The sequence below is a fragment of the Saccopteryx bilineata genome, chromosome 4 (genome assembly GCF_036850765.1).
Source record: "Saccopteryx bilineata isolate mSacBil1 chromosome 4, mSacBil1_pri_phased_curated, whole genome shotgun sequence".
NCBI lineage: Eukaryota > Metazoa > Chordata > Mammalia > Chiroptera > Emballonuridae > Saccopteryx > Saccopteryx bilineata.
The window spans coordinates 174877044-174896976 of NC_089493.1; the positions used below are offsets into that span (position 1 = coordinate 174877044).

Here is a 19933-nt window from a genome sequence, read left to right on the forward strand (position 1 = left end):
TCACCAGGCCAGTGGCTGCCCTGACCCCTTGAGGGGCATTCCATGGTTGCCCCAATAAGGAGCAGCCTTGTCCATTAAAGGGGCCACAGTGAAATGGTATTGTTGCCATGCCCTGACCAATTGGGGACAAGCTGGTGAAGAAAGACAGAGAAGTACAATTTAGGAGAGAATTTTTTGTAGGTGGGAGTCCGATGCAGGCTCCGCAGTGCCAGGAGGGTGCCAGGCCAGGGCACGCCCCGCCTGGCTGCAGGTCCACTTCAGGGACCCCGATCCACAGCTAGACAGTGAGGGAGGGCATCCTAGTTTTGTGGCATGCCTTAGGTGACATCCGCAACAGTTTGCTAACGGGCTCGAGGCTCTGAGGGAAAGAAGAATTATAGGATAAAGAGCTCTGGGGTGTTCTAGATCAGCCCCCCCCCAAGTTCTGCCAATGGCAGCCAAGGCCCTGAGACATTGGCTACATAGCAGAGATGTCACAGCCGATGCTTGCTGTCCAGTGCTCTCTGAGGCCTTGGGCCACGTGTGCTCTGTTGTGGCAGATTTTCTGATCGCCTGGTCTTTCTGAGTTGCTCACCGCCCTCCCCACTCACCGACTCCTCCACCCCCTGCCTAGATTCCAATTCAGAAGAGGCCCTCCCCGCGCCAGTGAAAAACAAGTATGAAGCCATGGATTTTGACAGCTTACTGAAGGAGGCCCAGCAGAGCCTGCATTGATCACAGCCTTAACCTTCGAGGAATACCTCAATACCTCAGACAAGGCCCTTTCCAAATGTTTACGTTTTCAAAGAAAAGTATATGAGGAGGAGAGAGAGAGCACGCATGAGCGAACACACGAGAGAGCAAGCGAGAGAGAAAGAGAGAGAGAGAGAGACTTGAAACTGCGGTCCTTTTAAAAAAAATCAATGTTTACATTGAACAAAGCTGCTTCTGTCTGTGAGTTTCCCTGGTGTTGATGTTCCACTGCCACGTTAGCCTCCTTGCTTCCGACAGGTTGTCCCGGGTGCGTCTCCAAGGGCCGGGTCGGTCCCCACCTCCCCTTCCTTCCCGACCGATTTCCCCTCGTAGACGTGCGGCCGTGTTCACCATAACATTTCTTGTCCGTAGTGTGTGATGATGAAATTGTTAACTTGTGAATAGAATCAGGATTATAAACTCATTTTTAATTGAAGAAAACAAAAAAGAAGTATATCCTTAAAATAATCTATTTATGGCTCAGATGTACTGTGCCTGGGGTTATTGTATTGCTTCCTTGATTTTTTTAACTGTGCACTGTCGTGAGGTGTTTGCCACTGAGCCGCTCTGCTCCCTTTGCCAGAATGCTCCAGAGATGCTGGGTGGCCGGGGAGGTGCGGCCACAGCGAAATGCAGTGAAGAGATGTTACTGGGCCCTTCCTGCCAAGCCCTGCCCCATCTCTCATTGAGCTAGTTTGGGTCCGATTACAATCAGAGCCCTCATCTGGTGCCCAGCTCATACCTAAGAGTTTCTGTCTGCCCATGAGTCAGTCCTCAGATCCTCACGAGGAGGGCAGGTGAGCTAGCTGCCTTCCAGGTGAGGCAGGCAGTTCCCCGACAGGTGAAATGACTTGCCCGAGGTACCAAAGCCAATGGGAGGGCAGAGCAGTGACCCCGCCCAGGCCTCCTGATCCTGGTCCCATGCTCCTGCAGTTGCTGGGGCGAAGATGCAACATTTCAGGGCTGGTAGAGGTAAGTTCAGCTAAACCGGGCGACTGACTAGAAATCTGCAGGCCCGTGATGGGAGTTACCTCAACAGCGGATTCGCCAGCATTCGGTGAGTTCAAGCTCTGGCATGCATTTTGATCCAAGGGGTCCTGTGGTTTGCTTACACCTGTGGACATGCCATCAGAGCTTCAGTGACACATTTGGGGTGTCATGGACAGGTAATCTGGGAGCAGTCATCCTTTTTGGGCCAGTCACCGACCCATCTTATTCCCTTCAGCTTGGCTTTCCCTTTCCTCATCTGTAAAGTTGTTTGGGTGTCACAGGACGGGGGAGCAGGAAGAGGATGTGAGGGTGGGGGACGGATAAAACCATCTCCAAGCTCCTTTTTGACTCACTTACTTTAAAATTTGTGTTCTTGAGTGATGTCAAAGCCATGTCTGGCTTGGATGTTCTGCAGCAGCCTTGGGGGCCATCTGTGAGGGAGGGCGTGGCCAGGCAGGGTATGTGCACGTGGCTTCTGCTTCAGAAAGAGCAGCTCCCACTCGATCTCTTTCGAACGTTAGTGTTCCTTGGTAAATTTTTGTATTTAAAAAGAAAAGAAAAAAGGCCCTGTTGCTTTAACAAAGTTTTTGAAGTTGACTCATTAAATTTAACAAGCTATGGTAATCTATTGCTAATGCCAGGCCTAGTCCTTTTATAATTGATTTTTTTAAAAAGATTTTCAAATACTTTAATAGGTAAACTGAGTCATTGAGCTTGTCCTGGGTGGTGAGCATATTCCAAGCCCACTAAGAAGGCTGGAGGTGACAGGCATTAGAAGGAATAGGGAATTTGAGCTCCTGTGTGTCACAGTCAGTTGACCTCTCTGGGCCCATTTCTTTTTCTGTGAAATAGACCAGGGGAGAATTAGGCAAGTTGATCTTCAAGGTCCCTGCCAACCCTAATAGTCTTAGCTTCTGCTAAGGCAGTGTCTAGCTCAAGATGGCAAATACACAGCATATGCACCACTACAGCCATATCCTCAGCCAGTGGCAGACATAACTAATTGACCACAGCACTTGTGTTCTTTGAGCCTGGTCATGCTATTCAAATCCTCATCACAGTGTGCTGGGCAGACATTATTAATTGATCAGAGTTGAACCTATTTGACACCTTGGTCTAATCTTCTAAAGGTTTCCATCACACATTAATATGGTGGCTGGGTTTCGTGTTGGCCCATTCCTTTCATGTCCTGATCTATGAGAGACAATTTCCCTAAAGCCATTCCTTGGCACAGGAGTCCCGATATTATGACACACAATCCCATTTGGGGTGGGGGTGGAAAGTGGAATAGTGGACAGGATCATGTTTGAGGGAGGCAGGTTTTATGAGGATAGACCAAAAAAAGGGGACTTCCCACAGCACAGACCTGAACATTCTAAATTCCTTTTATAGCTATTCACTGCCTAGCACACAGTAGGCACACAATAAATGGTTATGGAATGGAATTTGAATTTGTCTGCTCCCTCCCCTGAGTCCTCACTTGCACCAAGGAGTAACTTGAGATTTCACCTGTGGAAGCCAGTGGGAAAGAACTCAAACATTCAGAGTTGGTCAAGATCATCTCTAACTCCCTCCTATTGGCTTCCACCTCAACTATAATAGGCTAGAGATTCTACCATGAACAGGTGGTACTCTAGGGTAGTGGTCCTCAACCTTTTTTGGGCCACGGACCAGTTTAATGTCAGAAAATATTTTCATGGACCGGCCTTTAGGGTGGGACGGATAAATGTATCACGTGACCGAGACAAGCGTCAAGAGTGAGTCTTAGACGGATGTAACAGAGGGAATCTGGTCATTTTTTAAAAATAAAACATCGTTCAGACTTAAATATAAATAAAACAAATAATGTAAGTTATGTATTCTTTCTCTGCAGACCGGTACCAAATGGCCCACGGACCGTACCAGTCTGTGGCCCGGGGGTTGGGGACCACTGCTCTAGGGTACAGAAATGCAGTTTTTTAGTGAAGAACACAGTCTCTCCCCTCTTCGGGGTCAGCTAAGCTGTCCTTTCACTTTGGATAGTACCGGGCTCTTGAAGTTCCTTGAACTTGGCCTTGAGTAGAGCAGAGGTCTGAGCATGGCAGTAGGGTGTGAGGTGCCTAAGGTCAGAACTGGGGCTGCTGATGGGAGAGGATGCCTGCCAGGGACATCCAGCGGTTCCTGCTCACTGTCCAGTCTGGACATAAAAGGCTACAGGTCCTGAAGTGGACTGACCCCGCAGACCACCTCTGTCCGGAAGACTCATTCGGTGCTGTGTACTATTTACCAAGGAGACTCCAAGGTCTCTCCAGGAGAACTAGTCAATCTTGGTCTCTTGCCCACCAACTTAAGGAGTAACTCAGAGGGAGCAGCTGCCGTTGGCAACCATCTCGCTGTAGCTCTGTCCTAGTGTTTGCTCTCGATGATGTTTACACGTGATTGCCATAAAGCTTACTATAGACTGTCGGTAGACGCCCACACAGGGCAGGTTGTGCTGTCCATCTCTGTGCCGTGTTGGTGTTTTCCCCAAAATATTCAATCCTGCCGCTAAGTGGAATTCTTCCATCTCCTTCCTCAGTCGGTACAAGGCTGAATCAGAATCCTCATTCTCGGGGGCTCTGGTTACAGAAGGAAAATGCATCAAAGAGGTAAAGAATATGAGTGGATGGAGTGTAGCTAAGGCCCCCACCCCGTGACCCCCTCACACCTTGTACTCCCAACCAGAAAACTGCTTGGAGTCAAAACGCCCCATTCGTGTGTCTGCATCTACCGTGAGATCTGGCCACATTGCATGTGGGATGTGCTCAGGAGAGAGGTGGGGCTTCAGGGGCTTTCGGGGGTGGGAGGAGGAAGGGAGGGATGCTCTGAGCTCAAAGATTCAGTATCCAAGTCCTGATGTGAGAAGAGCTGATGCAGTAAAAAGCTTTCATCACCTAAAGCCTATGCTCGTTGATGTCCTGAGAGCGATTTCTTGTAGGCATGTGCAATATGCATGCCCAGGCTGCTGTGCAGGTGGGGAGTGGAGGGAGCAGGGAAGACACTGACAGCAAGATTCTTATGCCTGGACAGATCAGAACCCATCCCAGGCCTCAGGCCCAGTTGACATCACAGCTGAGCCTGCAGCTTGAGAGATGGGTCATCCCAACAGTGATGTGGAAGCCACCCTAGTGGATCTGCTGATCTGATTCATTTGATGTCAAAACTTCAGTACTTTTCTTAGCATTTGAGATTTAGCAGTCACCCTCAGATAGGATCAAGGAAGGAAATGGGATGGACAGTAGCAAATAAAGGGAACCTAATGGTTTCATTGGCCAAAGAAGAGGGACCCCCCTCACCCCTTCCCCATTGGGGCAGAAGAAAACCGCTTAGTACTTACGTGCAATATGTTTAAGCTGGTCCCCATGTCCCTGAGGCATTTGCACACACCAGCCGGCTCCAGGGCTGTTTGCCAAGTCCAGAGGTACAGGATAAATAGAGGGAGAGCTTGGGAGCTGGGAAGCCCACGTGCACAGGGATGCCCTTGGCCCAAAACAGACACAGGTATGGGGCAGAGCCCTTGAGAGCCTTCTGTGTGACACCCAGAAAGCAGGCAGAGGCTGACTTTGCATTGAACCAGTAAAAGCACTTTGAGGGAAACCGCAATACTTCCGTCTGGCTCCATGTGTCTGCACTGGCAAATATGGGTCACATCTCACTGTGAGAGGTACTCTTCTAGGGGTTGGGATAGGGTGTTGGGAAGGGGCTGGTGTGAGGGAGGAGAGAACGGAGATGCCTTCTAAGACAGCAGCAGGAGAGTCAATCCTAGGGCCCTTTGCTGGCCTCTGTTGGAGGTCCTAGAAATGGAACAGCGAGTTTAGATCTTGGTACCTAATTTTTCTAATAAAAAAAAAAAATTAAAACAGCCCAGCTGATTGAAATGGATGTGCAGAACAAGTTACTTAACCATAAGCCATCTCAGAGTGAGAAAGGCGATGTTTCTTCCCTGCTGTGTGATCCTGGGTCTCCGTTTCTTCCTCTAGCAAATAAGAATATTGGAGTCCCTTTCACCTCTGATAGGTTCAGATTCCCTTCGCTGGTTGTGCCCAGCTCATGACCAGGGTGAAATTCTCTGCAAGGTCACTAACCAGCAGCAGGTTCAAACCTACACGGTCCTGGCAGAGCTACCTGAGACCAGATGGCCAGCTCCCCAGGACAGATCTAAGCCATAGTTTCCAGTGGGGATGGTGAACAGTTCAACCCCAGCTTGGCTAGGTGGCGATATCGAGTCTCACATCAGCCTTGTCGTCATCCCCACCAAACAGCTCTTAACCTCAGTGTTCTGACCATGTGGCTGTTTTCTCTCTTGCTCTCAGACAATACTAGCAATACACCCCCCCCCCCCAAAAAAAAACTTAACTTAAACACTTGTCACACATTTCTTTCAAATGATTGTAAAACACGGGACAACAGGAGGCCTCGATCAGACTGTCTATGTTTAGGGCAGCTTTTGTTTTTGGTTTCTTCAATGGTATTGCAGCAGTGACTGAAGCTTCTTCGTGGTTTGGGGGTGGGGGAACAGACACTAGATAATTCTGTTTCATCAGAATGTCTAGCACATCTGGAAGCTGCTCAGAAACCCAATTGCCCGAATTAGGGGCTTGGAAAATACGATTTTGTAGGTGGTTAGTCCCTGGGCTGTGAAACAGCACCTTAACGAGATGTTTATATAGCTATAACCCCCTCTGTGCTGTATTTTTTTTTATCAAAGGATCCTTCAAGGAAGCCTAATAAAGCCTCCTTTCCCACTTTGCTGGCCTTGCTCTGGGTGACTTTGGAAGGGATTGGTTCGCTTTCACTTCAGCACTTTGCCTTATCAACGTCTGGTCGCCATCTAGTGGCCAAAGACTGCATCCACCAGCTACCCAGATGGAAGGCAAATAAATCCTTTCGGCCACCTTGCTGTCCAACACCCCTACTTGGGCAATGAAATATAATGTTATGGGTGAACTGTCTATAATATTGAGAGCTTAGTGAACACTCAGGAGAATTAAGAAGCAACCACGTAGACGCACATAGACTGAGAAGGTCACTAGCTCTCCTGTGGGCGTAGGTCGTAGGAAATAGGAGTGGACCCTGTGTCCAGGTGCCAGGAGGGGTTTACTATAATTGCAATACTGGCAGTCCCAGCTGCTGACCTTCTTAAGTGAACCTCTGCTAGGTGGCCCATACTGTACCCTCGGGACAGGCAAAGAAGTTGGGTGTCAGGATTCTGGGGGGTGGGGGAGCTGGCCATGGCCTTTGATAGGGTCCACCGAATAGCCAAACAGGTTATATTTTGTTGCTGTTGTTCTTAGTTTGGTTTTGTTTCTATGTTTTGTATTTAAAAATCTCGTCAAGTGTTTTTGTGTTAGGAATAAAAGTCATAAACTCTTCCCAACCAGGTTTCTTGAGGGATGTTCCGATTCCATTGGAAACAGGTTGGAAATCTCAAGGGGCGCGTGGTCAGGGTGGTCAGTGGAACAGGGGAGTGGACCACTTGGATCTCCCGATGGTTTCTGGGAAAGATGACCATCCGGAAGTCCAGCTCAGTGCAATCTGCACATCTGCTCCAAAAGTTCACACCCACCCCCCTCACTTCCTTGTGCCACGGTATTAGCATGGGCTGCGGCACCTGCCTCTTCCAGACGCAGCTGCTGATGTTGAAACCGATGTAAGGTCTCTCTCCCCAGCCCCTGGTTTCTAAAGAGAGAGTATTTGTAGTTAGCCTTAATTGACTGGGTGAGGTGGTCCCTGTGGTCCCTTTCAGCATTTCCAAATCTTGGACTCAAAATCCTCTTCTCTTGGTGTGACTATGCAGCCTAGAGAATTCCGAGCAATAGGAAGCCAGGGCGTCCCCTGGCTCTGTGACAGGGTCAAACCAGGGAATGGCTGACCTTGTGAGGTTTGGGCATCCCCAGGGGTTCTCCATAGGGGGCATTATTTATTAGGAAGCTCAACAAGGTAACTACAGCCTGGGGTGCGTGAGTGTAAGGTTGTGTGTGTGTGTGTGTGTGTGTGTGCGCGCGCGCGCGCACCTGCACCTGCACCTGCATGCCTATCTGCGTTTGTGTATGTGTGGAATTTCATTGATGCATTTCTTGAGAAAGGTGCAAGAATTTCACCTACACACAGAGGGACACATCGCTTTGTTATTTATAATAGAAAGCTAAATTTTAATTTTTTTAAAGGACACTGCTAATGATTGGAAATCGAGTTTTTAGTTTTGCTATTTTTTTTAATTGGTAGAGGATTTTTATATATTTTTTTCCATTTTGTTGGGTTGTGTCCTTATTTATATAAATAAATACTTTATCTGTCAGAGGCAAGGAAGAAAAGCTTCCTTGCTTTTAATTATTGTGGTTGTCATCGTCCCTATTTAATTTCTGGTGTGATTTATCTGTCTTCCCTTCTAAATGAGAAAATGTTTTCCTGTATTTGTACATTGTCAGATTCTATAGTTTCATAGATAATTTAACCAAATGGCTCTATGTATTATTATTCTGTGAGTATAAAGTCCTATTTTAACGTCTGTAAATACTTCAGAAACTGGCTTCTTTTCTCAGACTCCCACTGTGGAGCTATTGTTTACATCACAAGAACTGTAGAATCTCTATGCTCATGTACTGTAAATAGTGAAGTGATCTGCTTATAAATAAACTTAACAAATACACTATGGAGATTAAAAAGAAAATACCACCCACACCCTGCCCAGGTGTGTCTTTCTTTATTGGCCCTGCATGCTCGTTTGAGGGACCGGGCAAAGGATGCTGGTTTTGGCATAGCCTTCGCAGAAAAGACCCTTGGTCAAGGTGTGGCCGCCACCCATCCAGGGTTTTCTGAGCTCCCTTTTTCTTCCTTCGCAGCCCTTTCCATGGATCATAATGAATCATTCAGACTTGCTCCCCCACCCCCACCGTCACAGATGTCCCATGCCTGGCTTTGGCCATGACTTTTCTAAAGCTATCCCACTTTCTGAACAAGTACACCCTTGTTACAGCATGTCCAGTTTTTCACATGAGCACACAAAATGAATGTGCTGAATGAGGTATTTTGACATTGTGGTTTCGGGCAGGAATACTCACCAGTTGACAACTCTGGAGCAATTTCAGCTCAGAGGAGCGGAGGACAGAATTGAATTGTGCGCCATATTTCCTCCCGTGGGTGTGTGCCTATTTCCTCTGTTTCAAAGCGCTCTTGGGTTTTAGCCTTTATTTTGCCCTATAGCTGCTTTAATGTTGGTATGTATATTTTTTACATGTTAGTATTTTTTAAGTCCTGGCCGAGTGCATGGTACCCACGGGCCCCTGGAGGGTTGAAACATTGGGGGGGGGGGATGATACACAAACCAGAACGTGTATGATAAGCCATTCCATTTTGTGTTAGGTGCAAACTATCCTCAAGTTGATGCTTATTACCTACCGAAATAGTTTGTCATTGTTCAGGTGATTTATTCTAGCAACCTGGAAATTGTTTGGATTACTTTGGTCGGGAAGGAATGCATGGTGATTTTCCCCTTTTAATGAATGGGGGGTTTGCATTTAATGGCAGTGTTCCCCAGCATGAATTAGAGTCATTAGAGAGGTTACCCATGTGATTGATCAGTCAGTAACTGTCACCCCCTTATTAGATGCTAACCTCCAGGAGAACAGAGTGTTTCTCCGTTCATTGCAGAGCACCTAGTTCCATTAACCAGGAATTCATGAATGGGCAAGTAAGAGGCTCCTATTCATGATCTGTTGACTGCATGTAGCTAGGGAGGCATCCAAACCACAAAGTCCTAGGAATAGTCCTTTCAAAGGTGCAGTCAATGGTGCAAGGAAAGAACAGAAGATTTGGAGCCTCAAGACCTGTGTTTGACAACCCAATCCAAAAATGGGCAAAAGAGATGAATAGACACTTCTCCAAAGAGGACATACAGATGGCCAATAGGCATATGAAAAAATGCTCAACATCACTAATCATTAGAGAAATGCAAATTAAAACCACAATGAGATATCACCTTACACCAGTCAGAATGGCGCTTATCAACAAAACAACACAGAATAAGTGCTGGCGAGGATGTGGAGAAAAGGGGACCCTCCTGCACTGCTGGTGGGAATGCAGACTGGTGCAGCCACTGTGGAAAACAGTATGGAGATTCCTCAAAAAACTGAAAATCGAACCGCCTTTTGACCCAGCTATCCCACTTTTAGGAATATACCCCAAGGACACCATAGAACGGCTCGAAAAGGAGAAATGCACCCGCATGTTTGTGGCAGCATTGTTCACAATAGCGAAGATCTGGAAACAGCCCAAGTGTCCGTCAGAGGACGAGTGGATTAAAAAACTTTGGTACATATATACTATGGAATACTACTCAGCCATAAGAAATGATGACATCGGATCATTTACAATAACATGGATGGACCTTGATAACATTATACGGAGTGAAATAAGTAAATCAGAAAAAAAACTGAGATGAATCCATACATAGAAGGGACATAAAAATGAGACTCAGAGACATGAACAAGAATGTGATGGCAACAGGGACGGGGAGGTTGGGGGAGGGGGAAGGGGGTGAAGAAGGAGAGAGGGGTTAGGGGAGGGGAGGGGCACAAAGAAAACCAGATAGAAGGTGACAGAAGACAATTTAACTTTGCGGGAGGGGTATACAGCACAATCAAATGTCAAAATAATCTAGAGATATTTTCTCTCAACATATGTACCCTGATTTATCAATGTCACTGCATTAAATTTAATAAAAATATTAATATTAAAAAAAAAAAAAAAAGACCTGTGTTTGAGACCCAGCTCTGCCACCTCTGTGTTGTGAAAACTTGGACAAGGCACCTTTTTGGCCACTGGCGTCCCCAACTAGGAAATAAGATGGTTTGCTTAGATGAACTCCAAGGTCCTAAAAAAGGCTGGTTCTCAGAAGCAGTATGTTGCAGGGAAAATGGTTACAAGCCAGGAGTCTCTGGTGTCAGGCGCTTGGCTTAGAGTCCTGACTTGACCACTTATCAGCTGGGTGTTCTTAGACAGGTTTCTTAACCTCTCTGAGTCTCTTTCCCCCCATGCAATAAATGGGGATAATAATCGTTTCTACCCTACAAGGTTGTGAGGATAAAATTAGATCATGTACAGTACCTAGGACATGAGAGGTGCAATCCTCGTCATGCACGGTCTCATCTGGTGCTAACCATAGTTCTGTGGGAAGCATGGCAAGGACCATGACCCTCATTGGACAGATGGGGAAGGCTGAGGACTAACGAGAGTGGAGGGAACCTGTCCAGGGACAGAGCCTGGACTTGTGGCATCAGCTGTGTATTTCTGGATAACACTGCTCTTCTGTTCGCTGCCACTTGATCACAATATGTGACACGCATAGGGACATATCTTTGCTTAAAAGATCACTGCTCTGAGAATGTCAATTTGGGGAAGGCAGAATCTCATTTGGGATTAAAAAGATGAGGGTTCCAGGCCTGGCTTCCTATTGACATCATGACTTGAAAACGTGGGCAGGGTTCTTGCGTCAGGAGCTCAGTTTGATTTACTGTGGAAATCACAGGGCCATTTGTCCTGGACACTGTGTTCTTGTGAACTTGGGGATCTGTTTCTGAAGGGAAGCCAGGGGACAATGTACAACCAACCCATCCCCCCGCTGGCCTTTAATTTCCTCATTTATCTAAAAAAAGGGGAGGTCAGATTACATCGGTAGTTTATAATCAGTTTGGAGAAATCATGTATTCTCCTCAAAGCAACTAGAGGCAACACCGACGTATAGGAGAACCAGGAGCAGAGGAAGCCAATGGATAAATCCAGAATATGGACAACTAACACCTTCTGCCTCAAGAAAAAGAGGGAACATCATATTAAGGATGAAAACACATTTGAGAGACATCACAACTCAACGTGTAAAGCTCATTAGGATCAGATTCAAACAAACTATTAGAGACATTTTTGTGACATCCTTGTCAACTTGCTGTCACAGGTTGGGTTCCCCAGAAGGCAGCCTCTGCAGTGGACTTAGTCCTCGGGGCAATTATTGAGGAGGGCCCCTAGGACCAACACCTGGCGGAGGCTAGGGAGTAGCAGTGGGCAGAGGGAGAAGCTGAGCTTGTAAGGAGAGCCCAGTGAGATCCTTGGTGGACCCCACAGGGAATCCTGGAGCTATAGTGGCCCTTCAGGGCTGTCCCGTGTTGGGCCAAGATGGCCAGACCTTACTATCTTGTATGGATCAGTCATTGGATGCAGGCCACCCAGGGGAAGGGAGAGAGGGACCTTGGGCAAAGTGTCTCTGTGCAGCTGAGGTCATCTCCAAAGGGACTGGACCTGAGGGCTATCTGCTGTCAGCACTCACAGCTGCTGGGACCACGAGTCCTTTACTCTTCAGTGAAGGGTCTGGACAGCTCATCACAGCGTGATGATGATGTGGTTATGTTATAGAACACCCGTATGTCTGGGGTGATATCGCAGGAATCTTTTTAAGATCTTATTTATTGATTTTACAGAGAGGAGAGGGAGAGGGGGGAGGAATGAGAAGTATCAACTCATAGTTGCTTCACTTCAGTTGTTCATTGATTGTTTGTTATATGTGCCTTTGACCGGGCAAGCCCAGGGTTTCGAACCAGTGACCTCAGCATTCCAGGTCGACACTCTGTTGACTGCAGCACCACAGGCCAGGTGATATGTCTGGAATCTTTTTTAAATACTTCAGCCAAGAAAATGTTGAAAAATGTAAAAGGACGGATGAAACAAATGTGGCAGAATCTCCCTACTGGAATAAGGCGATAGGTGGAAATTCATTGTATAATTCTCTACTATTGAGAATGATTGAAAAATGTTTATAATAAATTGGAAAATGAAGGTATAAGGACAACAGTGTTTCTAAGGAAGCACTTAAGTCTGGCATTACATATTTAATTGATGTTTATGAAAGCTAGAATGTTGGTTTTAACTCAAAGAAAAGTTCTCACGGCTGAAAAATTTGTTTAAATTTCCCTAGATAAGATGTAAGCTAACTTCTCATTCAGCTCTCAAATCCTATGACTCTTCTCAAGGTGTGCTGTTTGCCCCTGGCTTGGGTGATCTCTTCCCACCAGTGCCATTCTGATCAGCGCGTCCCCCACGGGCTACTGGATGCAGCAGGACTTGGATGTAGGCGTGCCCCCTCCGGGGCCAGGGTTCCCCCCAGGCTGATTTCCTGTGGCTGCTGCAATCAGATAGAAAGACAACACACCTGGTGAGAGAAGGCCCTTTGCTCTGGTGTTGACCAAGAATTGCAAATTCAATGGCTTTCAGAGACCAACAGACAACCACACATGGAGAAAGCAAGCTAGGTACAGAGGAATCAGAGAAAGCACGGATGTTTCCCTACACTCAAAAAAAAGGTCCTGGCCGGTTGGCTCAGCGGTAGAGCGTCAGCCTGGCGTGCGGGGGACCCGGGTTCGATTCCCGGCCAGGGCACATAGGAGAAGCGCCCATTTGCTTCTCCACCCCCACCCCCTCCTTCCTCTCTGTCTCTCTCTTCCCCTCCCGCAGCCAAGGCTCCATTGGAGCAAAGATGGCCCGGGCGCTGGGGATGGCTCCTTGGCCTCTGCCCCAGGCGCTAGAGTGGCTCTGGTCGCGGCAGAGCGACGCCCCGGAGGGGCAGAGCATCATCCCCTGGTGGGCAGAGCATCGCCCCTGGTGGGCGGGCCGGGTGGATCCCGGTCGGGCGCATGCGGGAGTCTGTCTGACTGTCTCTCCCCGTTTCCAGCTTCAGAAAAATACAAAAAAATAAAAAATAACAGCAATCACCATATTAATGGCAAACCACACTTGATGCCAATGTCTGAGAGACAACAGGGAGTGGTGGGGACTGTGACAAACTGCAGATTCCCTTGTCCCATCTAAAGGTGCAAGGGGTTGCCACTCAGCTCCAGTTAATTGTTCTCATGCAGAAATCCAGATAGCTAGGGCTAGAGCTTGATCTTTTAAAATAACACATTGGAAATCTGGTTTTCTTTTTAATTGGGAATGTCCTCATTATAAAATATAGACAGCAAATTCACATTTTAAGTCATTGCAGGCCAAACAAAAGCCATCTTGCAGGCTGTAAGTTTGCACAGACCTGTGGCCAGCCTCTAAGACAATTTGTGCAAATTAGAAAAAGATACTTCTTCCTCTGGATACTTTACTGCCTGTGGCGGCTGTAATACATCGGACACCTCCTGGAGCTGTGCAAAGCCATGGGGTGACCTCACGTTTGTAGCCACACGTTCACACTGCCCAGAGCAGAGCAGGAGACATGTCCACGCTAAAAGCCATGTGTAGAGGGACACCGTGCAGAGGAGGATAGTCAGGGTGGTGCGGGGACCAGAAGCCATGTCCTGTGAATGAACTAGAGCCACCAACCAGTAAAGGAATGACTTGGGGAGGGGGGATTGCTGTTGACTGGGAAGAAATAGGAAAAAAAAAACAGTCCCATTTGATTCCTAAAGGTAGGACTGTGGCCACTAGGTGGAAGTTTCAACAAGAACAGTTTCAGTTCAAGGAAGAGCTTCCTAATGGTGGTACTGAATGAGGCTTTCATGTAAGGTAGTGAGCCCTCTGTCACTGGTTGTGTGCAAGCAAAGGCTCATGATGGTATAGACAGGATTCAAACATCAGACAGAAGGCTGGAAACATGCCCTCTAAAATTCCTTCCAGCCAACAATTTTAGGTTTTCTCCTTTGTCCCTGCCTAGGGCTCTATGTCCACAGCCTTTGAGTTGGAATCTGCCCTACATGGCGGGGTAGTCAGGGAGCCCTTGCTGGGAGCCTCATCTTGAGATCCAGGCTCTGCCACTTACTAACGGTGTGACTTGGCCACAGTACTTCTATAAACTTCAGTGCCCTCTTGCGCAGAATGGGGACAGTCCTAGGTGGTGGCAATGAGTAGGGCCCAGTGTGTGAGGCTCTGAGGCCAGGCCAGGCACAGCGTGAATGCTCGGTGTGGGTCAGGGCCCGTCCTCCCCCGCCCCCCCCCCCCACACCCCACGAACCTTGTTTGGCTGCCTGCTGCTTCTGCTTCTCCTCTTCCAGAGCCTTCATCTTGTCATCGTACTCATCAGCAAGGGTTTTCCACTCCTTGCGGTTGTTGGTGATCCCATCCAACATGGGTGTGATCTCCTCATGAAAACGGGAGAATTCCTGGAAGAGAGAGAGCTTCTGGCACAGGGGCCACAGCCCAGGGTCCGGGCTCCAGGCAGAGGCGCTGCTGGATTGGTCTAGCGCTGGAACGCGCTGCCCGGGCCAGTGGCAGTCTCCCTGTCACCAGCGGGGTGCATGCTGACGCTCTGTGCCCTCCAGTGAACAGGATCCCACCCCCTCCTGCTTCAAACCAGAAGGGCTCCCCCAGCCCTTCAGGATGAAGATCAAACCCATTCACATGGCTCTCAAACGCCTCCAGGCCCAGGGCCTACCCCCACCCCCTTTGCATCTTGAACCCTCCAGGCATTCCAAATCTCTGCAGTTGCTGGAGTGAGTCCTACCCTCTATGGGCTCTATTTCACACAAGCTCCTCCCTCGACTGGCACGCTCTAAATTCCCCTCGTTTCCCTTGAGGCCGCTCCTTTGACATCACCTCGGGGAAGCCTCTTCCCACACAAGGACACTCAGTAAATATTTGAGCAAAACCAGGATGCCGAAAAGAGGGTTCTTAAAGTCTCTGGGTTCTGAGAGTGAAAACCGTGCCTTGGAGCATAGCCCTTTACCATTTAGGAAGCGCTGGTCTCCTTCCCTCCTCAGAACCTTCAGGTGGGAAAATAAGATTCACTGCTGGCTCTCTAGCGGAGGAAAAACTGAGATGCAGACTGATGGAGTAGAGCCACCCACAGGGCCGGCTCTGCCACAGCTGAGTGGCCTTGGGCGGGTCACCTACAGAGCTTCACCTCAACTGTGACATCAGCAGAGTGTAACACCTACCTCTCAGGGTGTGGCGGTGACACGTATAAAGCATGTATGTGGCCCAATCTCTTTGTTTAATAGCATGGCTGGTGATGGAGAGCATTGGCTGCTCTGCCCGCTGCTCAGAGGACCCCCACCCCACCCCCGCCGTTAGCCTGTGTTATACCAGAGAGGCACTGGTTCACCTCTAGGAGCGTCTGAACTTCCTAACAGATGGGATGCAGCTAAAACAACAGAAAGAGCCCTGGGTGAGGGGTCAGGTGGCCCGACCCTAATCCCATCTCATAGCTGACTCTCGTGACCCTGGGCCCTCGATTCTTATTTCTGTTTCCTCGTGTGTAACATGGCCAAAGTAAAGGTCACAAAAGGGAGCTGAATGGTGGCACAGATAATATGGCATTGGGGCCAGTGGATTTCTCAAGAGGAAGACGTTGTCTTGGACCAAGAGCTCAAAGAGAAATTCCGGATGATCTTCTGACAACCAAATTACTTGACCTGTCACATTTCCACCAGCTAGGGAAGTTAGGAGTGTATAAGTCTGCTATGCTTCCTCCTTCCCTGTCTGAATCCATGCTTAGTCATTTGTCCCTGGCCAAGACCCCAGAGGGCTGTCTTGAGGACCAGATCCCACTGCAGATGAGAAGGGCTTTGTAAAACACTACCCTGACCAGTGGTGGCACAGTAGATAGAGCATTGACATGGGACGCTGAGGTCCCAGGGTTGAAGCCCCGAGGTCACTGGCTTGAGCACAGGCTCATGCAGTTTGAGTGCAGGCTCACCAGCTGGAGCATGGGATCAGAGACATGATCCCATGGTTACTGTCTTGAAGCCTAAGGTTGCTGGCTTGAGCCAAGGGGTCACTGGCTCAGTGGAGCCCCCTTGTTAAGGCACATATGAGAAACAATTAATGAACAGCTAAAGTTTGGCAACTATGAGTTGATGCTTCTCATCTTTGTCCCTCCCTGTCTCCAAAAAGAAAAGAAAAGAAAGGAAAAAAGAAAGAGAAAGAAACCACTCACTGGTCACTTGCCAGGGTTTATCATTCCTGATGTCATCTGGGAATCCCAGCTTTATCAAAGAGGAAGGCAAAGACCTGATCCTGAGAAGGCAAAGGACCCACCTTGTAGACAAAGGTGCAGACAAAGTCAATGAAGCCGACCTGAAGTTTGGGGAGTTCGTCCGCCTTGTTTCTGTCCATCATCGGCTGTCATGGGGGAGAAAGAGTTCACTGTACTGGGCTCTTCCTGATAGGATGCAGTCAGGGGCCCCACCCTACCTATGAAGTATTCTTGCTAAAATAAAAAAGAGCAAACCTCAAACTCATCAAGCTTTCAGATGTAACTAGGAGCTTGCAGGAAATACAGGGATAAAGGAGCATATTAAATAACACCACGGGAGATGCAATCAACCAAACCCAGAATGTGGGAAACTGTACAACATAAGGTCCACCCTTTTCAACAAATGAATGGCAAACAAAAGAAAAGAGGATGAGGAAAAGACTATTGGTTAAAAAAGACTGACAAAAAGAAAGAGACTCAAGAAACACAACAACAGGAAAGTGTTTGTTCCTTGATTTGGATCCTGATTTGAACAAATCAACCTAAATTATTTTCATTACTCAATCAGGGAAAATGTCCAGACTGGGGATTACTAACTTTGTGAATGTGATAATGGTATTGTGGTTGTGTGTTTGTTTAAAGTGCTTATCTCTTAGAGACACACACTTCAAAATATTTATAGAAAAAATGACGTCTGGGATTTGCTTTAAAATACTTGATGTGAAAGATTAAAAAAATACGTGGGGAAGGGAGAATAGATTAAACAAGAATGGCAGGCTGTTGCTAATGGTTGGATCTGGCTGATGGGTACATAGCATTCAGTAACCATTCTCTCTATGGTTTACAGTGTTAGAAGGAAGAAGAGAATCACAGATCCCACCGGCCCTTGCTCATGTTCATTCCTGCCTCCCCCACTGGCCCGCAGGCCCTGCCTGAGCTCACGTGCTACTCCAGGATCTCTAGCACTTCTCAGGTTTAGCCCATCACCATATCCATGATTCTGTCTCCCAAAAATGTCCCTTCCTTTTACCCCCCTCCCAACTTTACTTCCTAGCCCTGCCCTGGTGCAGGGCCCTCTGTAAACCCTGTAATTGGTCTCCAGGGGGTTGCTGGCTGGTTGTCCAGTCAAGTTTAACCATCAATGTGAATAGGTTGTCCGCTCGACAAACAAGATCTTTCTTCCCCTGCACGCTCTATGCTGTTAGAACGGGGCCAGGGGAGGTGGACTCCCAGGCTGTTAGAACTAAAAGGGAAACCAAGTGTTGGTGTCTACTTGTCAATCTCCATTTAGCTGAGTGAGTTAAGGACATATACATTGGAATAGGGTTCCCAGACTCTAGGAAGGCACACATTGTGGGGCTCACGCCCAAAGTTTCTGCTTATGTAGGTCTAGGGTGGGGCCTGTGAATTTGCCTCTCTAATATATTCCCAAGTAAGGAGGTGGATGGTGGTCCATGCTTTGAGAATCCCTGCATTAGGGAAAGGTCATCTCTGGGGTAAGGTCACATATCCCTATGCTGAGGGGGCAGGGAGTAGACAACACTTCTCTTTCACGGCAAGGTCACAAATGTCCATCAGGATGAGATCACACACCCACTGTCAAGCTGACGTCCCCTCACTACTCACAATGGGGTTCTGTTGCAGCACCGTGCGCTCCAGGTCACCTTGCTCCCAGAATTCAGCAGCAACCAGCAGAGCTACCTGCAACAGGCAGAGGCCCCCCCGAACCCCTCCACGGAGTCAAGCCCCAGCTTCGATCTTTCTAACCCTGTCCCCTGCTTCTACTCACTTAAATTTCCAGCTCAGCAAAAACATGAACCCCACCCCTGCCCCGCCACCCCCATTTGCTATCATCACGGGAGGGGTCCTTAAGTGATTTCCATTGTCTTGCCAGAGGAGGAGGCAGCGCAGGGGGGCTGCATCTGGAGCTGGGGAGTCCAGGCCGCCTTGGCTACTGTCACCAGCACTGGGATTCCCCTCTTCTTGGGTCAAGAGGAGTCCATACCTTGCTCTGCACCTCCCAGGGCTTGGTGATGGCTGAGAGATCGCAGGCGGTCATCATCATGGCCCTGGACACAAGGACACTATCCATCAGACCAGAGCCATGTAAGGCTGCACGTGCTGGTTAATTCCACCTATCTCTTCTTTCTGTCTCCCCCACTAGTAGATGACCTCAGCCCATTGTGAGGAGAAGGGTCACTTCCCCAGCACATCCGGAGGTGGGGCGTTGAAGTCAGTGGTTTAAACCCTGCCTCTGTCAATTACCAGAAGTTTGACATTGAACAATTAAACCAACCTCTCTAAGCCTCAGTGTCCCTGTCTAATAATAATGGTAATTTCCTCATGGAGTGGTTGCAAGAGTAAATGAGATGATGTGTGTAACAATCTTACCATAGTACCTGGACATAGTACGTGCACCATAAATACTGATGATTACCATGAACATATATTAGGTTTTTATTATATGCTACACACTATACTAGGTACTTCATAAACATTAATTGCATATCAACCTCATCCCATCTTTCCTGTCTAGTATAGAACAATGTTTTTTAGCCTTCTCTCCATCATCTCCCCCGCCCCTACTGTCAAAGACCCTTTTTAGGACTTTTTTTTCGATAATCGCTGCATCATGAAATTTTGAAACCACAGACATACTACTGTATATCTGTTTGGAGGGCCGCAGAGTGTCGGAACATCTAAGATTTTTTTTCTTTGCTCCTCTTCCAAGAACCACTTGTTTGCCCCATTGGGCAAGCACGAAGAGAAGCGTGGCTCGGTCATTGTGTGGAAGCCTCCCATTAAGTAGAAGAAGGCTTTGTCAAAATTTGTCAATGGTGCACTTAAGATCTGTGCATGTCATTGTAGGTAAAGTTTGCCTTAGCAGGGGGAAAAAAAAGAGCTGTAAAGAAATATTGACCTCTAGTTCATGATGCACGTGCTGAAGTGTTTGAGGAGAAGTGCACTGGTGTCTGCAACTGACTTTAAAATGCATCCAACAAGCTGGATTGACAGATAAAGGGATGAGTTGAGAGTACTGTGTTAATGGTAGAATCTGGACGGTGGGCATAAAATTCTTTCAACTCTTTGTATGTCTGAACACTTTCCTAGTAAAATATTGACACAAATAAAAAAGTGAACTGATGAAATGAAAAAAAAATTGAGAAAGGGATTAGAGAAAGAAAGGATTAAAAGATAAACTCAGGCCCTGGCCGGATGGCTCAGTGGTAGAGTGTCGGCCTGGCGTGC

The 19933-nt window shown here is 47.8% G+C and overlaps 2 protein-coding genes across 3 annotated transcripts in view; one reads left to right on the top strand and one right to left on the bottom strand.

Moving 5' to 3' along the window:
• The window catches only part of PPARGC1B (PPARG coactivator 1 beta), a 109557-nt gene extending 101142 nt beyond the window's left edge, over positions 1-8415 (top strand). For both annotated transcript variants that reach the window (XM_066272976.1, XM_066272977.1), the window contains one exon: positions 614-8415. In XM_066272976.1, the coding sequence (XP_066129073.1) occupies positions 614-714 (101 nt within the window). In that variant the 3' untranslated portion in view covers positions 715-8415. The remainder of the gene's footprint in view (positions 1-613) is intronic.
• Positions 8416-12168: 3753 nt separating this feature from the next.
• The window catches only part of PDE6A (phosphodiesterase 6A), a 54875-nt gene continuing 47110 nt past the window's right edge, over positions 12169-19933 (bottom strand). Inside the window, exons 18-22 of the mRNA XM_066272982.1 lie at positions 18690-18753; positions 18311-18385; positions 16747-16830; positions 14723-14870; positions 12169-12910 (exon numbers count right to left, since the gene is read on the bottom strand). Of these exons, the coding sequence (XP_066129079.1) occupies positions 12831-12910; positions 14723-14870; positions 16747-16830; positions 18311-18385; positions 18690-18753 (451 nt within the window). The 3' untranslated portion in view covers positions 12169-12830. The remainder of the gene's footprint in view (positions 12911-14722; positions 14871-16746; positions 16831-18310; positions 18386-18689; positions 18754-19933) is intronic.